At 42.5% G+C, this 25248-nt stretch overlaps 1 protein-coding gene across 1 annotated transcript; it reads right to left on the bottom strand.

The window, feature by feature from the left end:
• Window positions 1–649: 649 nt before the first annotated feature.
• kpna4 (karyopherin alpha 4 (importin alpha 3)) lies at window positions 650–18504 on the bottom strand. Its single transcript, XM_079885024.1, has 17 exons — window positions 18060–18504; window positions 16854–16898; window positions 16665–16754; window positions 16534–16563; window positions 15413–15465; window positions 13264–13359; window positions 13083–13168; window positions 11819–11905; window positions 8740–8909; window positions 8499–8543; window positions 8292–8423; window positions 7176–7304; window positions 5867–5971; window positions 4452–4523; window positions 4205–4367; window positions 3502–3596; window positions 650–2420 (listed from the first exon to the last, which is right to left on the bottom strand). Exons 1-17 carry the CDS (start codon window positions 18126–18128, stop codon window positions 2322–2324), a joined length of 1566 nt encoding a protein of 521 aa, XP_079741150.1. The 5' UTR covers window positions 18129–18504; the 3' UTR covers window positions 650–2321.
• Between the last annotated feature and the right edge of the window lie 6744 nt (window positions 18505–25248).

Here is a 25248-nt window from a genome sequence, read left to right on the forward strand (position 1 = left end):
TGAAGGTTGGGTGGTCACAGCTAGAGCGCACTAAACTCAGACATATGGTCTCAGGAGTTGATCAAGCCAATATTATAGACGCACAAGCACTTTTTCCCTATTATTACAAATAAAATCACAATGAACCTGATATAAAACAGCATTACCTGAATTAATTATCCTCAGAACACAACCTTCTTTCAATTCAGAATCTTTACTCATTACTTTCATTGTGAAAAACTGGCACACTGAGAAACATAACCATGAGGATTGTGAAGATTAGGCCTCAAATCCAGAGCAGTCCTGATGAGTCTCAGAGAGATATAAAGAGACATTCAGATCAAAACTGAACACTACTACTGAAACTTATCCGAATCTGATCAATATTAGTTAGGCTCTCGGAGAAAAAAAATGAAGATTTAATAAAACACAAATGGTGAGTTGGAAATAGTTTACACTTAGAAACATAATTACTGTTTATATAAGATTAATCTTCAATGTCATAGTGTATAGGAAATGTGTTCAAAGCTCTATAAAACAGAACACTTTGATTTGGATGGGGTGACTTCACTTCAATAGATTCGTGACTAGGTTTGATATATATAGAGTAGTATTTCCTTGGGTCAGAGACGAGCAGACGGCGGACAGCTGAAGAGAGGCACCACTGCGACACATTTGAATATTTATTTGAATAGGTACAGAGCCTGTGAGTCCATGTCCAACAGGATAGGTACACCATCTATTTTTGTCTTCTTTTGAAACTACATATTTGCAAACAAGGAATGCCGCTGGGGAGGGGGGGGGGGGGGGTGGGTAAAGAAAACATAATAATATAGCCATCGAGAGGTTATGCAAAACAAATTCAGCTCTACAGTTCAGAAACAGAACGGATGGGAAACAGCGCTATCAGTCCGCATTGCTGTAATATTGCTCAACACTGAACATGAATATCTACAAATAAAGATGGACTGTGTTTGAGTGGGAGTAACCGCCCATCTTTGCTCATGTTCACACACCTCCAAATGTGCAAAACGCTGTAGAATTGCTCGTCGGTCAGGAACAGTGAGGGGCTTAAATGGGAAGAAAAACGATGGTCACAGAAACATTACAGTAGGTACTTTGTTTTTAAAAGAAAAGAAAAAAAAAAGGTTTACACTTACGAAACTAAAACCCACTAAAATGAACTATGCTGCAGCTTAGCACATGCAAAGGATACGCGCCTGAACCCCCCGCACACATGATCACGTGACCCGCTCAGAGGAGGGTCCGCAGTGTTTGTGCAGAGGTACAACAACAGTGCACAATGTGCAGTACATGTATTTACACCAGCACTGGGAAATTAAAAGCAGACACGAGGGATAGACGTAAAGAAACAGGCTTAGGGAGAAACGCACACACTGGGAACAGAACGCACATCCCCGACCGATCATCCTCGACGACTCCACTCAGTCCAGTGTCATCAGCACTAAATCAGGTTTAAAAGGAAAAGGGGGAATTAAAGTCATGACATTGTCTTCTTCAGATCGCTGATGCCGAGTCAAGGTGATTTTTTTAATCTTTTTAAATCCATTTAGTCTCCTCTCTTCCGGGCTACTCCACAAATTGCCGCTGAATTGGTCACCTTCCACACGCCGCTTGATTTTTTTCCCATGTCGACTCGTTACATTCAGTCCTGCATTTCATCAGTCAAGCACACACACACACACACCATCACGTCCATTCACTTGCGCACATGCAGCACAGAGACGTTAGCGTGACGCCGCTAGCGTACGGGAGAGGGCTCTGGTCTGCTGGGTCCGTTCTCCAGCACGTCAGATCAACCCCTCAGGGGTCATTCACACACACTCACTCACACACACACACTCACGCACTCCTCAGAAGTGTGTTCGTGTCTCTTTGTTGTTGATGAGGTCCTCAATTATTGTCCTTACCTCAGATTACTAATGTGAGACGTCTTGGTTACTCCCATTGGTTGGGTTTGGTTTTGTTGAAGAGACACACGCCAGGCAGTTTTGGTGAAGTTTGCTCCGAGCGCGTTCGGTTTAGATGGTGGTGTTTTGAAACGCAGTATTCACCCACTCACTCTCACTCGCATCGCATCCACTCAAAGCCATCATCATCATCATCATCATCTCAAACGCCGACGGGACGCTTTCCTTCGGGAGGAACTCCACTCAATTTCTCTTGGGTTTAGATGCAGCTGGATCCCATCAGCCAAGCACAACGGACCTAATAATATCATCATCACACTCTCTCTCTCGCTCTCTCTCGTTCGCTCTAATTATTTTTAATGTTGAACAGAGTGCTGCATCACAAACAAAACTCCGGGTGTCCCGTGGCGTCTAGAACTGGAACCCTTCTGCTGGCACGTTGGTGGGAGAACTGAAGTTGTACGTTCCTCCTTGGATGGCTTCGGGAACCAGGTTGGAGTCCTCGTCGATCTGAAAGAGAGAGAAGCCAGAGGTTCAGCGAGTGACCAGGGATGGGGATCGTTTGCATTTTCACGATTCCTGATTTCCATCTAAACGTTGAGAGTGTGCTCTGCTCAGATCTCATGCAGATCAACCAATAGCGTGAGTTTGGGGCGTGGCTAGGGTTGGGGATCGTTTGAATTATCACGATTCTGATTGCTTCCTAACTACGATTCCAATCAGGTAAAAATCATTTTTAATTTTTTTTTCTTATTGCAAAACATTTCATTGAAGCTGAAATCATGAACAAAAGTCAACAGGCTAAAGAACTCTTACACAAGGAACGTTTGCCTGTGGTTTAAACATACCATAGAAAAATAACTAGCCGAACTAATATACATTTCAAGCATTATTAAAGACTATAGACGCTCGGTAATTAAAGAACAAATTTAAAAAAAAATTAGCAAATCTCAAATGGATACAACTGAACAAAGATACGATTGAAATAAACTGTTTTAAGATATTCAGGTGTTCAGAAACTAATGAAATGTAAAGTAACACTGCACTTTATAAATAAAATATACATTATAAATATATTTACAAAAGATATTCAGTCAAGAGCGAGTGTATTCTGTCTCTTGAGTGTTATAGAGACGCAGGAGGAATATCAGTGCTGTCACTTTAAGAGCTGCTCAGTGCAGTTACACATGTGTGTGTGTGTGTGCAGCGCTGAACACAGCGGAGTCGTCTCGTGCCTGAATTGTTTAAAGTCATATCGATTTCTTTGTGAGCATTTCAATAAATGGTCAGTTGAAATTGACATTTTATTACAGTATCCGATTCCTGACGTCAAGTATTCAATTCCAGAATCGAGACTTATGAGTAACGCCATCAATAAACTGATCTAACTACTTTTTTCAATTATTTTCTCAGTGATAAATTCACATGTTCCTGTGTGTGTGTGTGTGTGTGTGTGTGTGTGTGTGTGTGTGTGTGTGTGTGTGTGTGTGTGTGTGTGTGTGTGAGAGAGAGAGAGAGAGAGAGAGAGAGAGAGAGAGAGAGAGAGAGAGAGAGAGAGAGAGAGAGAGAGCGAGAGCGTGCAGGAACTTACATCATCAGATGAGAAGAACTGATCGATGATCTCGTAAGCCAGTTTGTAGATGTCCTCATTCTCATGGTTCTGCAGCTGCTCGATTTTCTCCAAACCTGAGCAACAAGTGATGATTAAGATCTTCAAAAACACTTGCAGCTACAACAGCACCTTCATGAACTACTTCCTTTCAACAAGTCAGTGAAAGAAGCACTTTACTAACCCGAGGTCGTCAAATTAAACTAGAACCGTTTCATTTCATATGAAAATCATGCATTTCATACACATTTATTTTTAGGATGACATTTTTGCAACCTAGTTTACAAAAATGTCTAAAGTGAATGAGCGGGATTAAACGGCTTTAGTAATGCCTTCAACTGGCGGATGCAGTTGAGGTGGAACAGGTCAAAGGTCAACATGTTCAAGTAGGGCTGGGCAATATGGAGAATTATTGGGATATCATTTCTCCTCTATAAAATTAACAAAAGTTTGATAAGTGTTTGATATTTCTGTTTATGCAGGCGCCTGTAGTGATGCGTCACGCCACATTAAAGCTGCTCTAAGCGATGTTGGGTGACGTCTCTTCTTATTGACATGCGAAGTATGTCAACCCCCCCCCCCCCAGTGAGTACAGTGAGGTTAACCTCAACAATGGGCCAGAGCTGGGTTTTTCAGTCCGGTTTGAACAGTTACACCCCTAACACAAACACACTAGTGCTCTCACCTCCGCACTCCTCGATGAGGTTGGCGATGGTCTCGGCTTCATCGTCGGCCATCTTGAGGATGTTACTGAGGCCGTCCAGCACGACCTGCACCACCTGCGCGTCTTTGACCGTCAGCAGGTTACAGAAGGGAGGGATCACCTGCTGCTGGATCAGGTACGCCACCTGCAGGCCGAGACGAGAACACACGTGAACACCCCACTCTCACACACACACACACACACACGCACGTCCGGGCGAGCAGCTCACCTGATCCTTTCTGCCGCTGATGGTGAGGTTGCTGATGGCCCACGCCGCCTCCTTCTGAGTGCCGAAATCTCCCTGTGAGAAACACACCAGCGTGACACAATGAGCCGCTTCACTGGGGTCATGGACAACACTTACATCAGTGATAACAGGAGTGCAACAAATCACAGTTTATTGCAATATATGTAAAAAACTAAAAAACAGGGTCAGACAGATTTAACTTAGCATCAAATATGGTAAACCCAGATCACCACACATTTGAGCTTCCACATCTAATTATTAATGAATTAAATAAATTACTTAAGTTTTAAATATCATATTTTATTACGAGCGCAAGTGTCTAACATTACACTGTATTTTCAGCTAAGGTCCAGGACCCACAGCATGTAATACCAAATTTAGCATGTGAGTGAACCGTACTTCTTGGCTACGTATGCACTGCAAAGTTCAGGAGTGACAACTTCATTTACACACAGGAGTGAATCTCTCAAACGATCGTTCCACGTGTACAGGCATGACTCGCTCCCAAAACTGAGATGACTGACACTGTGGTAACCATAAGGTACACTATTTTAATTATATGAATCAAAGACTATATAGTGTTATTTTACATTTGATTATTCAATGTCTGTGCCTGAAAACAAAGTACTGCTCATTTCAACCGTCTTTTACTATTGCATTTATCTGTGCTTGTAATGTGTTTCTCTTCTATGCTGATGCACTACCTTACAAAATCACTCCAATCATCTTGGAAAGATTAATTCTTTAAAACTAGAGCTATTCAATTCATCTGGCGAAGCGGTTTTCAAATACATCAACTAATAGTTGTTTGGGGGTGCGTTTCCCAAAAGCATCGTTGGCCAACTATGATCTCAATTTCCATTGAACTCTATTGGTAACGACGGGCTTTGAGAAACGGACCCCAGTTCGGGCCCGTACACACAGTGCAGAATGGTTGTAAATGCGGTTGTGAGTTAATTCTGTTGTAGAATGAGGTTGTCACTTAAATTACTGACCTCATGTGACACGAGTGTGTCGTTACAACCCTAAGTATATGTCCATTACTTCAATGAGCTCACAGTTTCTGCCTTAAATTACTACAGTTTAAATTAATAGATCATACAAATAAATGTGAACTGAACATTCCTCATTCACTGATCAGCACTGAAGTGCATGTGCATGAGTTTGGGTCTTAAAATTACTACAGTTTAAATTAATACATTAGCTAACTGTGATTTTGTACATGCACATTTCTGAAATGCAGATCACTCTATTGTAATGTGGACTGATGCATTTTCTGTAAAGCTGCTTTGAAACGATGTGTGTTGTGAAAAGCGCTATACAAATAAATGTGAACTGAACATTCCTCATTCACTGATCAGCACTGAAGTGCATGTGCATGAGTTTGGGTCACCCACCTTATCCAGCAGCAGAATGATCATGGGCACTAGATTGGCGTCGATGACGGCCTGAACCTGCTGCTGGTTCCCTGCGGTGATGTTGGACAGGAACCACACGGCCTCCTGCGGGAGCAGAACACACACACACTCAGCACAGCAGCGTCAGGGCTGGTGACGGGGTCACGTGTGTGACGAGCGAGTGGATCAGACCTCAGGGCGAGCGTGAGGTGCACAGGCCCTGCTGAGGCGGAGACGCTGGCAGAGGAGCTGAGGGTGAGGATGAGGATACTGAGGCTCTAATCATCGGCCAGGCCGCGGACAGGCCTCGCAGGGAGCGGCCCGCCTCAGATGCACTCCTGTATCAGCACTGGTGTGTATGACACCCGCACCCATCAGCCACTCACACACACACTCACACATTACTCTGAGCTGAACATTAAACACATGCTGATCTAACACTACTCAGGCGTCACTCGTGCCAGCGCCACACCTCAGCTGTCATCATATCCAACATCACGTACGCCATGATATTACAGTTATTACAGAAGCGCAGGGCTCGACATTAAGCCGTTTCATGTGCTCGTCCTTCAGACGAGTGAATCTGCCATTCACTTGTCAGAGTAAAACATTTGCTTGTCCAAAAAAAAAAAAAAAAAAAAAGTTGTAAAAATTTATTCTGAAGCAATATTCTCAGTGTTCAGTCAGCTTTGATATATTTAAATCTGCATATTTATGATATTTTAATCTTTATAAAGGGCATTTCTTCACAAATCGTTTTAAATGTTGCATCTTTCATTTTAAATTCTAAAAATTGAACAAATTAGAATAATAAGACACTATAGGGCTATTACCAATTTAATTAAGTAATTTACACTGAAAACTTACAAGTGCATTAAATAATGTAATGAGATTGTTTTTTTAATTATTTTTTGAATATACAAATAAGAAATGTTGGGAAAAAATGAGACTTAAAAATGAAACTGAACCTGGTTACCAGTAGGTGGCGGCAGGTGACCGCTTTAATGACTCATTCATTCTGTGTGAGCTGCACTCATTTATTTCCATTTCTCCTCATGAAGCTGAGCGAGGCTCAACAGCACACCCCTTTTACCGTCACTACATTATATTATTATTCACTATCAATCGCCACTTACACTAAATGACTGCAGAATCACTCCTGCGTTTCCTAGTTATTTATTTGTTATTGACGTTTTAATCAGGCTACTTGTCCGGTCCGGCAAGTAAAATTCTCTCGTCCCAGACAAGCGGACGAGCGTTAATGTCGAGCCCTGGAGTGGATCCTGACATTGTCCACATTTCCAGTTACCTTGTTGATCTTCTCCTTGGGGTGCGTGAGGAGTGCTGGGAAGTGACCCAAAGCATCACAGTTGAGCACCACCTGAGTCTGTTCATCAGTTCCCGTCACGATATTCCCCACCGCTCGCAGCGCTGCCGTCTGAAGCCATAAAGCAGACCGTTAAATACAGGCCACTATATACAGGCCGTTAAATACAGGCCGCTACATACAGGCCGCTACATACAGGCCGCTACATACAGGCCGCTACATACAGGCCGTTAAATACAGGCCGCTACATACAGGCCGCTACATACAGGCCGTTAAATACAGGCCGCTACATACAGGCCGCTACATACAGGCCGCTACATACAGGCCGCTACATACAGGCCGCTACATACAGGCCGTTAAATACAGGCCGCTACATACAGGCCGCTACATACAGGCCGCTACATACAGGCCGCTACATACAGGCATCACACGCTAATCGCTTTAATGAGTGAAGAGGAAGACACAGGGTTCGTACAGGTACTGGAAAATCAAATTACAGGACTTTCAAGCACTACTTCTTTGGTTTTCAAGGAATACAATCAGAGATCTCACTAATCAAACAATATCTTTAATATCTTTATTACCTTTAAATAAAAAAGGTAAATAAAACTAAACCAATAAAGCTAAATGGTACAACTAAAGTGCAGCACATGCAATGATTTTGGTAACTTTAACCATTGAAAGGATACCAAGACTAAGATATCCATTTCCTTATTCAAACTGATTTCTCCCCACATGAATACATGATTGTCCTGAAGACTGAAAGCTGTATCATATACTTGGATATTTATATGAGCAATATCAAGCTCAAAGCAATGCAAAATGGCTCTATATCTATATCAAACGGGTTGCAGAGTTGATTTTGCGTAAAAAGATTGTTTTATCGATGAAATTAAACACTAATTTAACATATATTGTCTCTCAATAATTCAAGCACTTTTCAAGTCCCTTTCATAAATATGGCTGTTTTCAAGGGTTTTCCAGGACTTAAAGTACTTGAATTTGACTTTTTGAAATTTGAGCACCTTCTACGAACCCTGAAGAGAGAACAGGTCGCACATCTCTGAAGTCACATCAATACAAAAGGCTCTTCCATACCTGAACTTTGACCTCCTGGTGGCTCAATAAGGGGACGAGGTACGGTACGATCCCGGAGTCGATGACCATCTGGATCTGCTCGTTGCCTGCGTCAGTGAGGTAAGACAGCGCCCAAACCGTGTCCACCAGGATCTGCACAGAGCTCAGAGTTAAACCTGTGTGCCCACATGACACCAGTTACAGTCACATGACCAGAGCAGCACTTACGTTGACGTCAGTGTGGTGAATGAGCACACACAGCGCAGGAAGAATCTGTGTGAAGACAGACAAGAGATTAGCCCAGTTTACACCAGCAAACAAACCAAGTTTACGTTTACAGAGACTGATAATCCAATCATTCTCAATATTTTTGAAAAATGCCCATCCCTACAAGCGACCCGATCTCTCGGCCCGCGGCAGCTGTTAGCAGCTATCAGTGAAACGCCACAGACACACGTCACACTCGTACCTCCTGGATGGTCTCCATGGGTGGCGGCGGGTCCTTGTGGCGGCACAGGTTGACCATGACCCAGGTGACGTTGCGGAGGAAGGTGATGGGGATGGAGGGGCTGATGAAGGACAAGAGCGGCTTGACCACACCCAGACTGATGACGTAATCTCTGCACTGAGGACCATCACCTGTAACACACAGCGATCATCATAATCCCATCCGCCTATAATCACGACACACAACACAGCTACACCAACATGACCCGGGTTTTGACACGCAACATACCCAAGTTTATTTTGTTATGATATGAATTTTTAATATACCACAAGACCAGTGTGGTGGGTTTTTAATAGATAGAATAGAAAACTGTATATTAAACTAACCATGTCTCTAACATCTAATCTTACTTCCTCTTTCAGGCCTAACATGATAACACTTTGAAACACAATGTGCTAAAACGTTCTGTCCTGTGTTTTTGAATGCTGTATGTTGTGTTGCCATACCCCTTTGACTTTGGTTGTGTGAGTGTAAAAATAACAAAAATGGGAAGTGAAACTAGATAGATGACTAGGTTAGAACCTTGTGGTTAACAATGAAGTAATCATTAAAACAAAGTTTGCTTTACCTGGTAACAGAAGGGTTTGTCTATGAAAACCAATCAAATTGTGGGGAAATTATGTAATGCAGCATGACATTTTTGCCATACCTCCTTATTCTATAAAAACGGTTGTATTCGTGTTAGCTGGTGGGATTCTCAATGGCATTTGTCTGAGATCCTCCGGCCTTGCTTCTTCTTGGGGGAGACTCTCTGAGAACTGCTCGAGAGATCCTCCGGCCGTGATTAAAGCATTTAAAGGACATTTGCTGAAGTCTGTTTGTCGATTATTCCTGCGCAGGAAGTAAGCTAGTTAGGGGAACAAGTATTAGCACCCAGCCGACGTCGATGTGTAGACGCGCTAGAGTATAGGATTAGCACCCAGCCGACGTCAATGTTAGGTTTAGGGAAAAATCTACGACACCAGTGTATGTCGCTTAACCCTTTAGGCGCCAAGTTTTTTTTTGAAAAAATGCTGGATTTTGACATCAAAATTTCAAAAGCTTGTGGCTGGAAAGGGCTTAAATATAGAGATCTACTGTAAATTAGAAAAATGTTGGGGATGACTGAAAGTTTATGTGGGGTGTAAATATACTAATCTAATTTGCATATTATGACGTCATCAGGGGGCGGCCCTCTTGAATTTCATAATATTCAGGAAATAGTAGATATTGAACTGATGTTTGAACTTATTTGCATGTTTTATTTTTATTTATCCTCATTCCAAATGATGAGAAAAGAGGAAACCAACAATAACAGGAGAAAGTACTAAATTATTACTATACTATATAGTAAAACGCATGTGAACAGTAGCCTACTTTTTGATCAGTTCATCAGTAATATTCAGGAAATAGTAGATATTGAATTGATGTTGGAATTTATTTACATAAGAGGAAACCAACAATAAAATAGGAGAAAGTACTAAATTATTACTATATTACAATACTTTAGTAGTAAAACACATGTGAACAGTAGCCTACTTTTGGATCAGTTCATCAGTAATATTCAGGAAAAAATATATATAGAGTGTTTTTTTTTTGTTTTTTTGTCTTTTTATCCTCATTCCAAATGATCAGGAAAAGAGTACACTAAGCTTACGTCCACCCCTGCCACCCCCATCCCCGTTGGGCAAATGGTCAAAATGATCTGTTTGTGCTTCGTGAACACTTGCACCTTGCACGGCGGCACCATTGCGCGGCACGTTGCGCGGCAAAGATGTACCGGGAGATGCACGCGCGGCAAAGATGTACTGGGAGAAGCGCGGGCGGCACCATTGCGAGGGCAAAGATGTACCGGGAGAAGCGCGGGCGGCACCATTGCGCGGCAAAGATGTACCGGGAGAAGCGCGATCATTAGACGGCCGATCGTCATTTCCAAAAGGCAAATATTCCTCTTCAGAGTCAGAATCGGCGAATAACATTTGAACACATCCTCACGGACCACAGTACAAGTTTTTATTAGCCATTTTCTCTCACAAATCTCACAATTTACTCAGACGCTCTGAACTGAACTGCTTCCGCATCAATGACACGATCGCTCACTTGCTCTGCTGTTTCCTCCAACACTTTGAATAGGAACATGACGTCATTTTGGTCTTGAATCGAAGTATTACATGTCTGCCATCTAGTGGTAGGGAATACAAATGAGATATTACACCATATTAGGATCTACAGCCTGTTTTATTAAGTATGACGTCTTGTCGCAATTTTGCGACTTTGGCGCTTAGAGGGTTAAACAGCGCTGGGAACGCGGCCTGACACTGTTTGAGAGGGTCTTTTCACTGTTCACTGGTTATACTCAGATGTGTGTTACTGAGCCTGATGGTGAAGATGGTTAAACTATAATTGATAGCTGTCAAATTATATTACAGTGTTTCCCATACATTGGTTCACAATATCAACACTGCACTCCACAAATAGATTTTCCAAAAGGCTTAGACATCATTGAATAAACATGAGCAGATTGAGCACTGACCGTTACAAAGTCAAAACACGGCGCGGGTGTTTTTATATGAATGCGTCTTTGAAGTGAACTGACTGTCTTAAAATTTTTTGATGTTATTTTCATGTAATTTAATCTGGCACCTCTTTATAAACAGCATGATATTGTGGGGCCTTGCAAACCTGTATCAATACTAGTGTGGGATTTCTCTACAATATTCACTCATGACAGTAAAAATGGGGCATTCCAAGTCAATCTACTGCACTATTTCCTCAATCAGTAGAAAATGTGGTTTACCCCAGATATGCTTTATAATTATTTTTTTTAAGTCATATACCATGAAACCGGTATAATATTGAAAAATACCGTGATATAAATGATTGGTCATACCGCCCAGCACTAGCCTGAGTCACTCCGCTCCATAGTGTGAACAGACCACATGACACTCAGGATGAGAAACACACGACTGCGAGATGAGGACCGGTTGACTCGTGTCAAATCCCATCAGCTCATGATAACGCTCCAGTACGGAGAGCAACTCGTGTTGAGTTCATCACTTACCGATGATGTTGCCTAAAGCCCAAACCGCCTGCTCACACACGTTCTGATGAGGGGAATGCAGCAGCCGCAGGAACAGAGGGACCGCATCTACACACACACACAGAGAGAAGAAAGACTAGCAGATGGAGTTTGTGATGAGCTGCATCTACAGTGAACCGAGAAGCTGACAGATACATTATAGAGCTGTAACAGAGCTTATAGAGGATCTAGTGCTGTGCTTCGCTCTGTGAAACGCAGTTTGAGTCTACATATTTAATTAAACAGCAGCCTTTTGAAACCTTGAGCACTTGGTTAACGGACACTCAGAGAACTTCTATAAAGGCCCCGATACACCAGGCAAAATCGTTAGATCCCCCGAAACTAGTGTTAGCTAAACTCTACTGCACAACAGTAATATATGTCTGTCAAGTTAAACCGAACTTTTATTTTGACGGGTGGCCGTGAAAACCTTTAGTTTCTGTGTGTTTATGACATGAGGATAGTTTTTTTCAAATGAAGTGGTTAAATGCTCACAAAGTGATTTTCAGAGCGGATCTAGAGTCTGGAGATGAAGTGCATGCATTCGTGTCCTCATATAGGCAAAAAACAGCGTGAGCGTCACACGTGCTTCAGTGTGTGTGTGTGGTAAATGAAACTACGTGTCGTCTGCACCATTCATTCACACAGAAAATGTAGGGTTCGTATTTAAATAATCTTTTTGCGGTTTAATATTCACACACTAGTCTTTATTGCGATTTGATTTCAAGTGTAATGAACTGCAGTATCACGAAAATCATAGCCGCTAAAGTTATTACATGGAGTCCATTTTTTCTGTGAATATATTTTTCCCAGAGTCAGATGTTTGATAACAGTATATCACTGATCACCGTTTTCTCAATTTCTCCCTTTGAGAGGAAAGCGTACAGCAAATATTGACATTCATCCAAGCATCGCATCAGATGTTCACTAACAGGAACCACTTCGTTTTACCCCTAAACAAAGAACAAAAAAAAAAAACTCCACCTCGAGTATATCAGGGCCTTAAAGTAGTCCACAGCTATATGTACACATCACTAGCTGATTTCTTTTGACTAGTCAGCCAACACTACTGATGTTCCTCTGTTAGTTTCTGCTACTTCAGCACGTGAGCTCAGATTAGTGTGTGAAGTAGTGATGGAGAACTTCATTGAAAACCGAGACATTTCTATTTCTATATAGGATCTATTTTCTATATAAAGCCGAGACACTTGTGTCCAGCTCTTGAAGGAGCATCAGGGTAACGTACTGGACTGCACCACGGCCTGCGTCTGCTCAGACGTGCCCGACGCGATGTTGGTCAGAGCCCAGGCCGCCTCGAACTGCAGAGACGGGCTACACAACACAGAGAGAGAGGGAACACATGAGCACGAGAAACACACACACACACAACATAAGAGCGCCTCACACTCGCAGGACACGGGTCTTACTTGTCGTCTCTGTCCAGACAGTGCACCAGGATGGGCAGAATCCCAGACTTGATCAGGTCGTCTATGGGAGGGTTGCGGTCGCTCGACAGAAGCTTCCTGCAGTACGAGCAACAGGATTATTACCTCACACACGTTAACAGAGTCACACACTACAGGAAGCTCCTCGAGAACTCTGCAATCTATTGTTTCTTTTCCCAAATCTTCACTCACGTCTCAACCATTTTCGCAGGGGATTATTAACGTTTCTTCCTTGGGTTCGCTTTTAAGCAGAGGTGGGTAGAGTATCCAAAAACTGTACTCAAGTACATATAGAAATATTTACTCAAAGTAAAAGTAATAATCTTAATAGTTAATGGAGTAAGAGTAAAAAGTATCCAATGAAAAAACTACTCAAGTAGCGAGTTACTTCAGATCATATATCATGATATATAGATATTTTTAATGTAAATTATTAAATTTAAATTTTATTTTATTAAATGTATTATTATTAGATAGGCTATCTTTGCAACAAAAACAGAAGAGGCAAGCATCATTTCTGCCATCTGTAGCCCGAGAATCATTGCCTGTCCTTTGGTTTGTGTAATAGTAGGCTAACTTATACAACTACATTTGGATTATTAGACGATGTCGAAATAAAGTGACTCTGCAGAGTTTTGCATTCACATTACCACACACACATTACCTCGGGACGGCGGGTGTTCATTTCATTAACTGTGGACAATGGTAGCTTATTTAATGTATAAATTAATGTATGTGTCCAAAAAACAAGTAATGTCATACTTTGTAGTAGTGCTATCGAGGCCTAATAATCTGTTTGGTTGTAAAATGTATTACCTGAATTAAATGAAATCGAATGTGTCATCCTGTGGACTCATTCATTCACAGACAGCTTATGAAGATGTTCAACTAATAAAGATCTTCATCACTGGCAAAAATATGATGCATTTGCAGATTTGCTCTCACTGACTGTACTGTAGGTCCACTGCCACTTCATCTAACGCTCTTGATGTGCTTAAATCTTCCTGTTACGACTCAGAGTCCAGTGTGAATTGAAATCGCTTCAGATGATTCAGTGCGTGCAGGAACTGAACGGTTCATTCAAACTGATTCGCGAACCGATTTAGACAGATCTGCCAACTTATTTGATGAAGTCTTTGAACAGACTAAAGAGTGATTCATTTGTGGATTGAGCATCGCTCATGGCCAGAGATACAGCGCGCTTGATATAAACTACGCATTTAAAGCAACTTTTCCTCTTCAGTCCCCCTACAGGTTAGAAGTGGAATTGTCCATTACCGCTGTCATAATTTCGTCGCACGCATGCTCGCTCGCTGTTTATCCAGCGCCGGCTTTTGAATGAACGATGTCCACAGACAAGGAAGAGTATGTTGCATGATTTCATGAAAGTATGATGTATTGCGACATCAGAAATGAAAGAAAAACTAAATAATGACTATTGTAACGCTTGACGTAAAGCAAGTCAAATTTAAAGTTTTCTTATGTCTCATTCAAACTACAGAAACACGACCCGGTTTGGCAGACTTGCATAGTGTGGTTATAGCAGATACAGGGCCGAAGAGGCAGAAGTGCCGTTCACCCTGTTACGACTTGATGAACCACTGATACGATTTTGGAAACATTATTTTAAGGTAAAAAATGTTCCTTGGTGTTGCTTTAACAACATGTATTGCATTAAAATAAAGCAACGAGAGGAACGTCGCCCAACGTAACGAAGTAAAAGTACAGTTTTTTCATTAGAAATGTACTCGAGTAAAAGTACCCACATTTAAATCTTAAAAGTACAATTTTACCAAAAAAACACTCAAGTAAACGTAAAGAAGTAAAGGTACTGCGTTACTACCCACCTCTGCGTTTAAGTAGGCCCATTATACTCGCATTCATCACTGTGGTAAAGATAAGCCTCCCTTTTCACTTGCACGTAAAATTCTCTAACACAGTTTGTGCTCGTTATTATACTTCGTCGAGTTTATTAGTAAACCGCGTTTCACACGCGCAGGTGATCTTAGTTTTGCTTTCTCTGGCAGCGCAAAAACAAGCATAGCTTAAATGTCTTGCCCTCGTGGAGGATAAGATTCACTCTTCAGACCTTTTACAAGTAGAAAACCTTGATGAATGGGCCGTGACTCACCTGGCGGCCTGAACGGCGCTGAGCTGAACGCCCTGGTTATCACTGGTGGCATTCTGCAAACAACCAATCACACGCCTCGTTATATGAAGACCAACAGCAACATGTCTCAATGCCCTGCGCTAGCCATTACACCAGAGCAACAGCCTTCAGGGTGAATCTCACGAAACATCGAAAAGCTATCGGAAGTATCGTAAATGCAAGTTTCCTAGTCGGATATTTGACATGAGTGCCCTCTCAAGTCGTGTTTACCATCGGGAAACTGGCGGAGGGGAGGACGATTGCTGCAGCGACTGATATTCTTTATTAGTTTTTCCACAACAGCTAAATCACCTTGTCACTAAAGTACTACACATAAATATGAATAATGATTTGAAGCGTATTGAATGCTTTATACACAGTGGAAATGGCCTGTATTTGACCTATCTAGATAGCGTGGTGAATGTTTAGATGAAGGCTTTAAAGGGATTGTTCACCCAAAAATTAGTTAAAATTAGTCCATGATTTCACTCACCATCAAGCCCTCCTAAGCGTTTCTGACTTTCCTCTATCAGACGAATACACTCAGAAGTTATATTAAAAAAGGATCACATGTGTAGAGTGAGATTGAAGGGTAACAATGGAAGAGTGGCGTTCAAAAATCCTCAAGGTTTTGAAAAGTTGAATCAGAAATGTGTTCGAGACTGCACTATTTCCACGTCAGGATGCGAAATCTTTACGTTTTTTTTTGAAGATTTAAAACCACAAACATGATGTTGTTACACCGGGAAACCTAAAACTTTTAGGATTTTAGTTTTAAGGTTAAAAACATTGAGAAAATGGACCAGAACTATGTAAGGTACCGCACTATTTTCCATGCGAGGATGTGAAATCTTTTTTTTTTTTCTCACATCAACCTATATAACGCAACACTGGGAATCTAAATATGAAAGAAAAAAAGTCCTAAAACTGGTTTCATTTTCATTACACAAGAAACTACTTCTTAATTGTATTATAGAGGAAATAAGAGCCAGACATGTTTCATGAGATTCACTCACTAAAAACATTTCCCATTTGTCAATCATCAAAATCACATTGTGCACATATTTTTAATTTAAACACTATTTAAAAAATGCATGACTTACCTGCACAATGGCCTCAAGCGAAGTGTTTTGCTATTGAAAAACAAAAACAAATTGTTACAGCAATAATTACTACAAATTCAGCATTAAATCCTGAAACACCCAGACAGAGACGGAGCAGCAGTAGTGCTTACGGTCCTGAAGTCCCCGTCGGCGTCAGAGTCGTCACAGATGTCCTCGTGCGGGACGTTCCTCCGCTTCAGCAGGTGCTCGTCTCTCTTATTCTGCAGGAGAAACACACCAGCTGTTCAGGTGTCCACACACACTGCGTTTACAGTGTAAACACTTCTGACCTGTCAATCAAACACTTGAGCAACTCTTACCTTTCTGAGCTCCACCACCACTTCTGTGCGCTGTCTTCTCATCGTCTGTACAGGAGAAGCCAGAAGCATCATTACTGATCATAACCAGTCAATAACACACACACACACAGCACGTCAGTCTACAGATGAGCCACCCGACCTGCACATTTTAGCTATGAGGAAACAAAATCATTCTACATGCACTTCCAGCTCTTCATGTCATCCGATCTCATATCGCCTCAAAGTGAAAGATGTAGAAAACTCATATTATTACACTTGATACAAGTCTAAAAGTATAAATCACAGCATTAAAGTCATTCTTCAATACCTGAATCCAGCACAAAGCCAAACAATAACTTTAATTATTACTTTAAACACGTTTAGATGAGAGTTCTGACCAGCTTCTTTGGCTTAATGCTAATCTTCTACAACACTGTTGTTTTCCAAGGTTTTCAGACTGACTACTTAGTTGTTGGAAAGGGTGTTCCTCAAGGCTCAATCCTGGGACCTCTACCGTTCTCTATTTATTTATTTTTTTAATTAACAACCTCAAGTGTGCGCTAATTGTTCATTACATCTTCATGCCGACGACACTGTTATGCACAGCCCTGATTGGGACGTGTTACACACTCAGGAATCTCCCCAGGCTCGTTTAGCCGAGAGGCGCGGTGTTTTGATGTGCGCAGGGCGATGTTCGCGTGAATGTGATGCGGTAAAAGAGAGAATAACTGCTGGTATCTCTCACACACACACGACACGACGGTTCTGATCTCAGTAAACACACCGCCTATTAATAATCTGCCCTTTTGAGCGCGTTCAGCCCGAGCACGCAGCAGAAAGGCGTCTGGAGGATGTTATTGTGCAGCAGGCCGAGCTCATGCTAACACACTCGCTGCAGGACTCACACACGGTCATCACACACACACCGAGCCCAGAATCACACATCACGACCCATCCGAGCACATCTCTGCGCTTGTTTTAAAGAGTGATGACAAATACACACTTTAATGGAGAGCTGCGACGCGCGTTAGCTTAGCTCGAGGCTAACAGCGAGCTAGCCGCGCGGCTAACACCTTCACATCACAAGTTCGGCTGATTCAACCTCTCCGTTCTCACATAAACGCTCAGATCTGAGCACAAATCGTGTTATGAGAGCTCGAGAGCGGATGATTGCGCGATTATTCGTGAAGTGTCTGTAAATCTGCTCGACGTCACACGCGTCTTTACCTCCAGATCGCGCCCTTTATTCTTGAAGTTCTTCAGCCGCTGCTTGTCCAGTTTCTCGCTGTCGCTCATGTTTGCCGATGTGTGTGGATATAATCTTTAATTTAAGCGTATTTGCAGTTCTCTGGAGCTGAATGTGTTCGCTCGGCTCTTGTAGACACCGGAATGTTTTATGCTAATGAGGCGCGGTGTATGCTGGGATTGCCGGTGGAGCGGCACCGCCTCGCGAGGCGTGCGAAGAATAACGGGGGAGTGCGGGACGCGTTATATTATAGCACCAATGTGTGATCGCGTCGCGTGCGCGAATGAAGCGATTATCTCTCTGTGTTTTGTGAACGGAAAAAGCTTCTGGAATCGCCTACAAGAGAATATATTTTGTAACGAATCTGTGTCTGCAAGCGACTGATGGGAGAAACGAAGCTTTTCAAAGCTTCGAATCAATTGAACCGATTGCGTCGCAAAATGATTCACTGTTTCGAAGCGTTTGAATCGCACACGCTGGTGACCCCTGCTGATCGGAACAGTGCAAAACATGCATAAAAACACCCATTGCAAATATTTTATTTAAAGTAAAAATCTGTCAAATGCAATTAACTACTCATCTAATAAGATTAAATATCAAGTGTCTGTATAATATGTGTTCTTTCATGAATTTTCAGACTTCAGATCATCGCCCCCCCCCAGCGGTGAACCATTGACATTTCTTAACGAAGCCCCGTTTTACTGAAATCACGTGACTTTGGCAGTTTGACACACGCTCCGATCCACTGATTCTAAACGACAGATTCGTAAAGGTTTTGTGAAGCGTGTTTCGAAAGTACCCATCACTACGCAAGCAGTAAAACTGTTAGATTTTTTCATTTAAATAATTTCACGACTGTATTTAATTTGCCGATTTATTATTATTATTAATAGTATTATTGTTGTTGAAGTTGTCAGGAGGTAGTGTAATGTCTCCGGCAGGTGGCGCTCTGCGTTTGACAGAAAGCCCAAATTCACCTTTGCCAAAACCTGAGACATCGCTGGGAAGGAAATAAAACGAGACGGCAGATTCGCCTCTCTCTCTCTCTCTCTCTCACACACACACACACACACACACACACACACCTCGAATTTATGTTGTTTATTTTTCATCTGTATTTCCCTGTTTTGACCGTCACTCTCCACTGGCATTTTATCTTCTATTTATCATATTATTGCTTATATCATTGTATAATCCCAGCTAACAGGGAACGTACACAGAACATTCAAGAACGTTCTTTTAAAGTTGTGTATTAAGTTATTAGTTAAGTTAAGTTATTAACCATTAGCATAACATAAGTTAATAAAAAATCTTGCGTGAGACAGGAAGTTATATAATTCAAAGGGTAGCCTATAACAGAGAAAACATTGATATGGTTTGCATTTACATGGTTGATTTCATAAGCATGCTCTAGTCTTGCTCCCGGGTAACTTACCACTTGGATTTTGTCATTTTCTAATTTGGGCAAATTTGAAAGGTTTGATGCCCCCAGGAAAAGCATCGTTTTTGGGGGGGTAAGGGACCAATTCTCATATTTGTTTTGAGAATGTTCTTGCCTTTCGAAGATGCCAAAGGCCTGGGTCCTCGTCTCTGTCTTGAGTTTGGGGGTTGGTAGTCTAGTTTGTTCTGTTAAACTACCTCCAGGTTTGGCTTTTCTAACATAGTAAACAATCATGCAAAATTTTATGGCATTGGTGTTTTTTCTGGGTTTTGATTGGATTTGTCACCTCTCGTTAGCGGTTCGAGCATGAAATGCTGAAACCCTATTGTAATTGTAAGGATTTGTAAAACGTGCAGGCCAAACCGTAAGGCCTAGAGACGTGAAACCTGGCCAGATGGTAGGCCTCAATTTGGGGAGAACCTATCAGAGTATGGCCCCGATTGGCCCATAGGTGGCGCTACAGCAACCAAAAGTACAAAATCGCTCGTAACTCTTAGACTGTTTGTCCTAGACTCAAGTGTCTTACACCACTGTGATCCCTGGATCAAGGCGGACAAAATGTGTATCTCCAATTTTTATCTCCATTTAGGCAGGAAAAAATTTCTGCTATGTCGAATTTTGTCCAAAACCTACTTTTGCGAACTAATCCCTGATCGGAAACAAACTAGTCTAGGTCAATTCTCTGGACACTCTAGATCAATAATTATCACAAAACTAAATTACTTTTGCATTTGGATGGGTATAACAGGGTGATTTATAAAATGGGCGTGGCAAAATACACTCATAAGCCTATAAATCCTAAATGAAAACTCAGAACTTCACAAAAATTGGTGGGCATATGTGACATAACATAGTAAACAATCATGCAAAATTTGATGGAGATCGGACCATAGGTGGTGCTATAACTGTAAAAAAGTTTTGACAACCATATATTTTCTATGGTAAATTGCCTGTATTGGCTGTAAATGGACTTTTCCATCTATTATTTCAGTGGTTAAATGCTTGCTAAATAAAACTTAATGTCTTAAATGCTTATGTGCTTAAAGGCCATAAATGCTTGAACCCCGATAAATGCTGCTTGCAGCTTTAATTAGGGCCCAAGCCCTGAAAGGTTGGAATGTTGTGGAATATTTTGAGTGTATCATAAAATCAGAATAAGGTAAGACAAGTAATATTTTCTGTCTTTTATATATATATATATATATATATATATATATATAGTATGCATACAGTATGCATACAGTATATATACAGTATGCTCCGAGAAGGATAAAGAAAAAGAGCAACAGGAACAAGAAAAAATATAGCTGCGAGCAGCGATGAAGGGCCAAAGCCGGCGTTACCTAAAGGCACCGGGGTTGCGGTGCCACCGGCTTGGGCCCGTAATCGCTGCTCGCAGCTATATTTTTCTTGTTCCTGTTGCTCTTTTTCTTTATCCTTCTCGGAGCTAGAGTTCCCTTGTACTTCTTTGACTGCTGGTTCCAAATTATTCGGCTCGACGGTTGGGTAGAATATCTCATCGTCCGAGTCCGCCGTTGCTCCCATGATGAAGCCGCCTTCCACCGCTGGTTTATGTTTCTTTGCTACTGGGTGTTCATCATTATTAGGATTCTCTGGGGTTTCTATTATTTTACGGTGGCAGGTTTGTTTGGGGCTGTCTGGTGTCTTTTTTGTGTTCATGAATGTTGTGACTGCTTGTGATGCCAGTTCGATCGTTGTTTCCTGTAAAGTTTTTAGTTTTTTTCTCCCCCATTTTATCGCTACCTGCCAGGCCTCTTCCCACTGGCTAGGATGGAGGTCTGGGTTCTTTCGAAGCATTCAGAATAGTGGTCTTTAAGGATGTCTAAACCGAAATGTAACCAGTTGCGAGCATTTGCGTAGATCCACAGGCTTGTGGTTTCATTCATGTTTGATTGCCGTACTTAGGTTTTCTGCTATTTTCTCTAGCCGGCGTGGTTTGGTATTGTGTGAAACCCATTAAAACTGCAATTTGTATTCCCAGGGCCATTTAACTATAACATTTAAATAAAATATTACTTTTATTAACCAGATGGTGGCATTTTCTGGTGGATATGTATTAGGGCTGTCAACGAATATTCTAAATTCGAATATATATTCGAATAGTTTTAATGATTGTTACATACACCTTGTGATGCATTCTTGGACACATCATCAGTGATAGTACCTGGGGTCATAGGGGGTTTCGGGTCTTTCAACTTCAGACCCCCTCACCCAGGCGACCCGACCGGGAGTGATCAGTTCCCGGCCTGTGTCCAAGAAGCGTTCGCCCACTCTTTGTCCCTCCTGATCCACAGCCATCGTGAGGCTTTTTCTGCCGCCTCTGCCGCTGCACTGATGGCTCTTCTCTTGCGCACTCCTGTGATTCCCAGGAGGCTGTAGGCCCTGCAGAGTGACTTTCCTGCAAAGCCCCTTCCCCCAACCTCGATGGGCAAGCACTGTGCACGCCACCCCCGTCTCTGACACTCCTCCACCAGCTCCGCATATTTCTCCCTTTTCCTTTCACTCGCTTCCTCCATCCTCTCCTCCCAGGGCACTGTTAGCTCCAACAAGATAACCTGTTTCGATGTTACTGAGAGAAGAACCATGTCGGGTCGGAGGCTGGTCTCCACTATGTCTCGGGGGAATTTGAGTTGCTTTCCCAGGTCCACCCTTAGCTGCCAGTCATTCGCTGCTCCCAGCAGGCCTGTCTGAACTGTTGGTCGGGAAGGCGGGAGTTCTCCTGCTCTTAAGAATGAGATTTTGCGCCTTGGTGGTTGTAAACGCTTACTCTGATCGATGGCAGTAGTGATGGACTCAGCAACCACCTTCAGCACTTGGTCATGGCGCCAGCGATAGCGGCCTTCCCCAAGTGCTTTAGGACAGCTGCTGAGGATATGTTCCAGCGATCCTCTTCCCCGGCACAAGGTACATGCCGGAGTCTCCACCTTGCCCCAACAAAAGAGATTGGCTGGACTGGGCAGGGTGTCATAGACGGACTGAATGAGAAATTTTATGCGATAGGGCTCAGCCCTCCACAGCTCTGCCCATGAAATCTTTCTCTCCATGGCATCTTCCCATCTGGTCCATGCGCCCTGATGCCTCAATGCCACCATCTGGCTTGCACGCTGCTCCTCGATCCCAGCCCTCACTTCTTTTTGGACCAGGTCCCGCCTTTCCTTACCCTTCAGTTTGTTATAATGGGTTATTGGGGTGCTTCCCAGTCCTGCTCGGCCAATAGCCACGGGACCCACCAATTCCTTATGACGGAGCCATGATTCTGCCTGGTCCACCACCTCATGTGCCCTCCACTTTCTGCCAGTCCTGACCTCAATGCCAGCTTGAGATACTCTTAGGTCATTGGAATCCCTGTACTGAAGCACCTCCCTTGCTCTGGTAACCTTGAACTCCTCGCTGAGGCTGTTGATAGGAAGCGTTAGCTTATTTTTCTTGCCGTAGAGGGCGATGCTGCTCAGACTTCTTGGCAAGCCCAACCACCGCCGAAGGTAATTGCTCACCCTCCTCTCAAATCCTTCCACGGTGGAAATTGGAAATTCATACACCAACAATGGCCACAATATCCTAGGTAGGATTCCATGTTGGTATAACCAGGCTTTGAATTTCCCTGGTAGGCCTGACTTGTCAACTGTCATCAGCCAGCTCTCCAGTTGTTCATTTGTTGCCCTGATAGAGGCGGCATCCTTAAGAGAGCAGTCAAAGGTTTTCCCGAGGTTAGTCCAATTAAAAAACAGGAATTTGAACGTGAAAATTAATATTCGAATGTGAATTTCGAATATGGAAAAACACGCCCGCGGAAGCAGAGGAGCGGCTGTCTGCTTTGCGAGTGGGCGCGCGCGCTGCCTGAGGGACAGGTCACACGAGTCGCACTGTCTAGCACAGCGTCACTGCTGAAAGTTGACAGTGCACTAAAAAGACAATGGAATAAATTGCAGTCAGTTTTTCCTTTTTTTAATACAAGCACCAAGAATGTAAGTAGCCTTTTTCTTTTTTAATAGCACTTTATTTTTTATGAACCTCAGGGTAAAATTTCTTTGTTGTCACATTTCTCGGAATTGTGTGCCTCATTTTATTTAACGTTAAACAGAAAAGTTCCATGTTTACCACAGCACAGCTCGCTCGGAGCGTTCAATGTCGGTTCTATACTGTAAAACTTCAATTAATGTTAATAAATTTGTTTCAATCACTGAATAAAGCCTGCTATATTTGGGACAAGAGTCGCGACCTTAAATTGCTTGCACAAAACTCTTGATCAGCACTCAACATGTGCTTATTGTTGTCGTTAATTTAAACCGTTATGCGAGAGCGCGAGGGCGAGAGAGAGAGAGAGAGAGAGAGAGAGAGTGCCTGCGAGTGAGCGAGAGTGAGGTCTACGGTCTTGGCCATTAGTTTATTTACTTGGTTTTGTGTTGGTAATACATTGTCAAATATGTTTAAACTTAAATTTACTACCTATACAAGTAGTTATGTCTCTTTGTATTAATTTGTCCTGTTATTGACGTAATGCGCGTCATTGACAAAATGCGCAACCAGATGTTCGAATAGTTCGAATATTCGTGTGTTTTTTAGAGGGAATATTCGAACGTCATTTTTGAGCAATTTTGACAGCCCTAATATGTATATATGGTCAGGCACGAAGTAAACACTAAACGGAGAATGGTATGGGCTCTGGTAGTGTTTAAAGACTGGTTAGTCCAAAAGAATATGTCAGCAGACTTTGATAGTTACGGGGAAGAAAACCTGAATCAGATGCTGCGAACATTTTATGCATCCGTTAGGAACGCTAACGGAAAAACGTACTCAATTTCAAGTTACATTGCGATTAGGTCTGGGATATGTCGCCAATACACGACAAGGTTTGATATAATGAATAGCGCCACATTTAAATCCAGTAACGGGGTATTTAAGTCGGTCATCAAAAACCTCAGCAAAAACGGGAAAGACGTAAGCCAGCACCACCCCCCCATCACAGCCACAGATTTGCGGCTCCTCAGGTGTTCAGAGTTACTGTATCCCATTCCCAACACAGCGAGCGGACTGGTCCGAAAAGTGTGGTTCGGCAGAGAGGTCACTCAAGACTTGAAAAGTGACTCTTTTAATTTAAAACACGATGAGAATGGCATAGAGTACATTTCTCTTGCACACAACGCTGAGACCAAGAACCACAAGGATGCCAAAGATCCATGTAAAGAAAATGACAGGGGGTGCATCTTCGCTTAGCCTGGCAATCCCAACTGCCCCGTAGCTCGTTTTAGAAAGTATGTATCCCTTTGCCCTCCTGACGCGAGTGCTGTCTACCTTCACCCACTAAAAAAAGACCAACAGCTACTGAACAGTTAAGCAGTGTGGTACTCTTGTGAGCCCATGGGACACAATTTCCTTGGACAAATGTTACCCCAAATCAGCCAGGCAGCCAGGCTTTCAAGGAGATATACAAATCACAGCTTGAGGAGCACAGCTGTCCAGCTGCTCTCTAAGGCTGGTCTTGAGAGTAGGGAGATAATTTCTGTGACTGGGCACAGATGTGAGGGCAGCCTGAAGAGCTACTGGGCTCCCACCACTACTGATGGAGTGGAGCAAGATCCTGTCTTCCAATCCAGGCAACAGCAGCAAATCTGGTGAGAGCCTATCACTACATATTTTATGCAGTTTATGATCGCTACACAGTAACTTCAGCCGTAGTGACAGTAGTTATATTGTAACATTGTGTTTCC

Source organism: Squalius cephalus, assembly GCF_949319135.1.
Source record: "Squalius cephalus genome assembly, chromosome: 11".
Taxonomy (NCBI): domain Eukaryota; kingdom Metazoa; phylum Chordata; class Actinopteri; order Cypriniformes; family Leuciscidae; genus Squalius; species Squalius cephalus.

What these genes read in the sequence shown, in the direction of transcription:
- kpna4 (XM_079885024.1), bottom strand. Translation starts at nt 18,128, where the DNA reads ATGAGCGACAGCGAGAAACTGGACAAGCAGCGGCTGAAGAACTTCAAG. An exon ending in TTCACCACACTGACGTCAAC is followed by an intron (nt 8,424 to 8,498) that starts GTAAGTGCTGCT and finishes AGCTCTGTGCAG; the next exon opens with ATCCTGGTGGACACGGTTTG. An exon ending in CCAAGGAGAAGATCAACAAG is followed by an intron (nt 5,972 to 7,175) that starts GTAACTGGAAAT and finishes CTGCTCCCGCAG; the next exon opens with GAGGCCGTGTGGTTCCTGTC.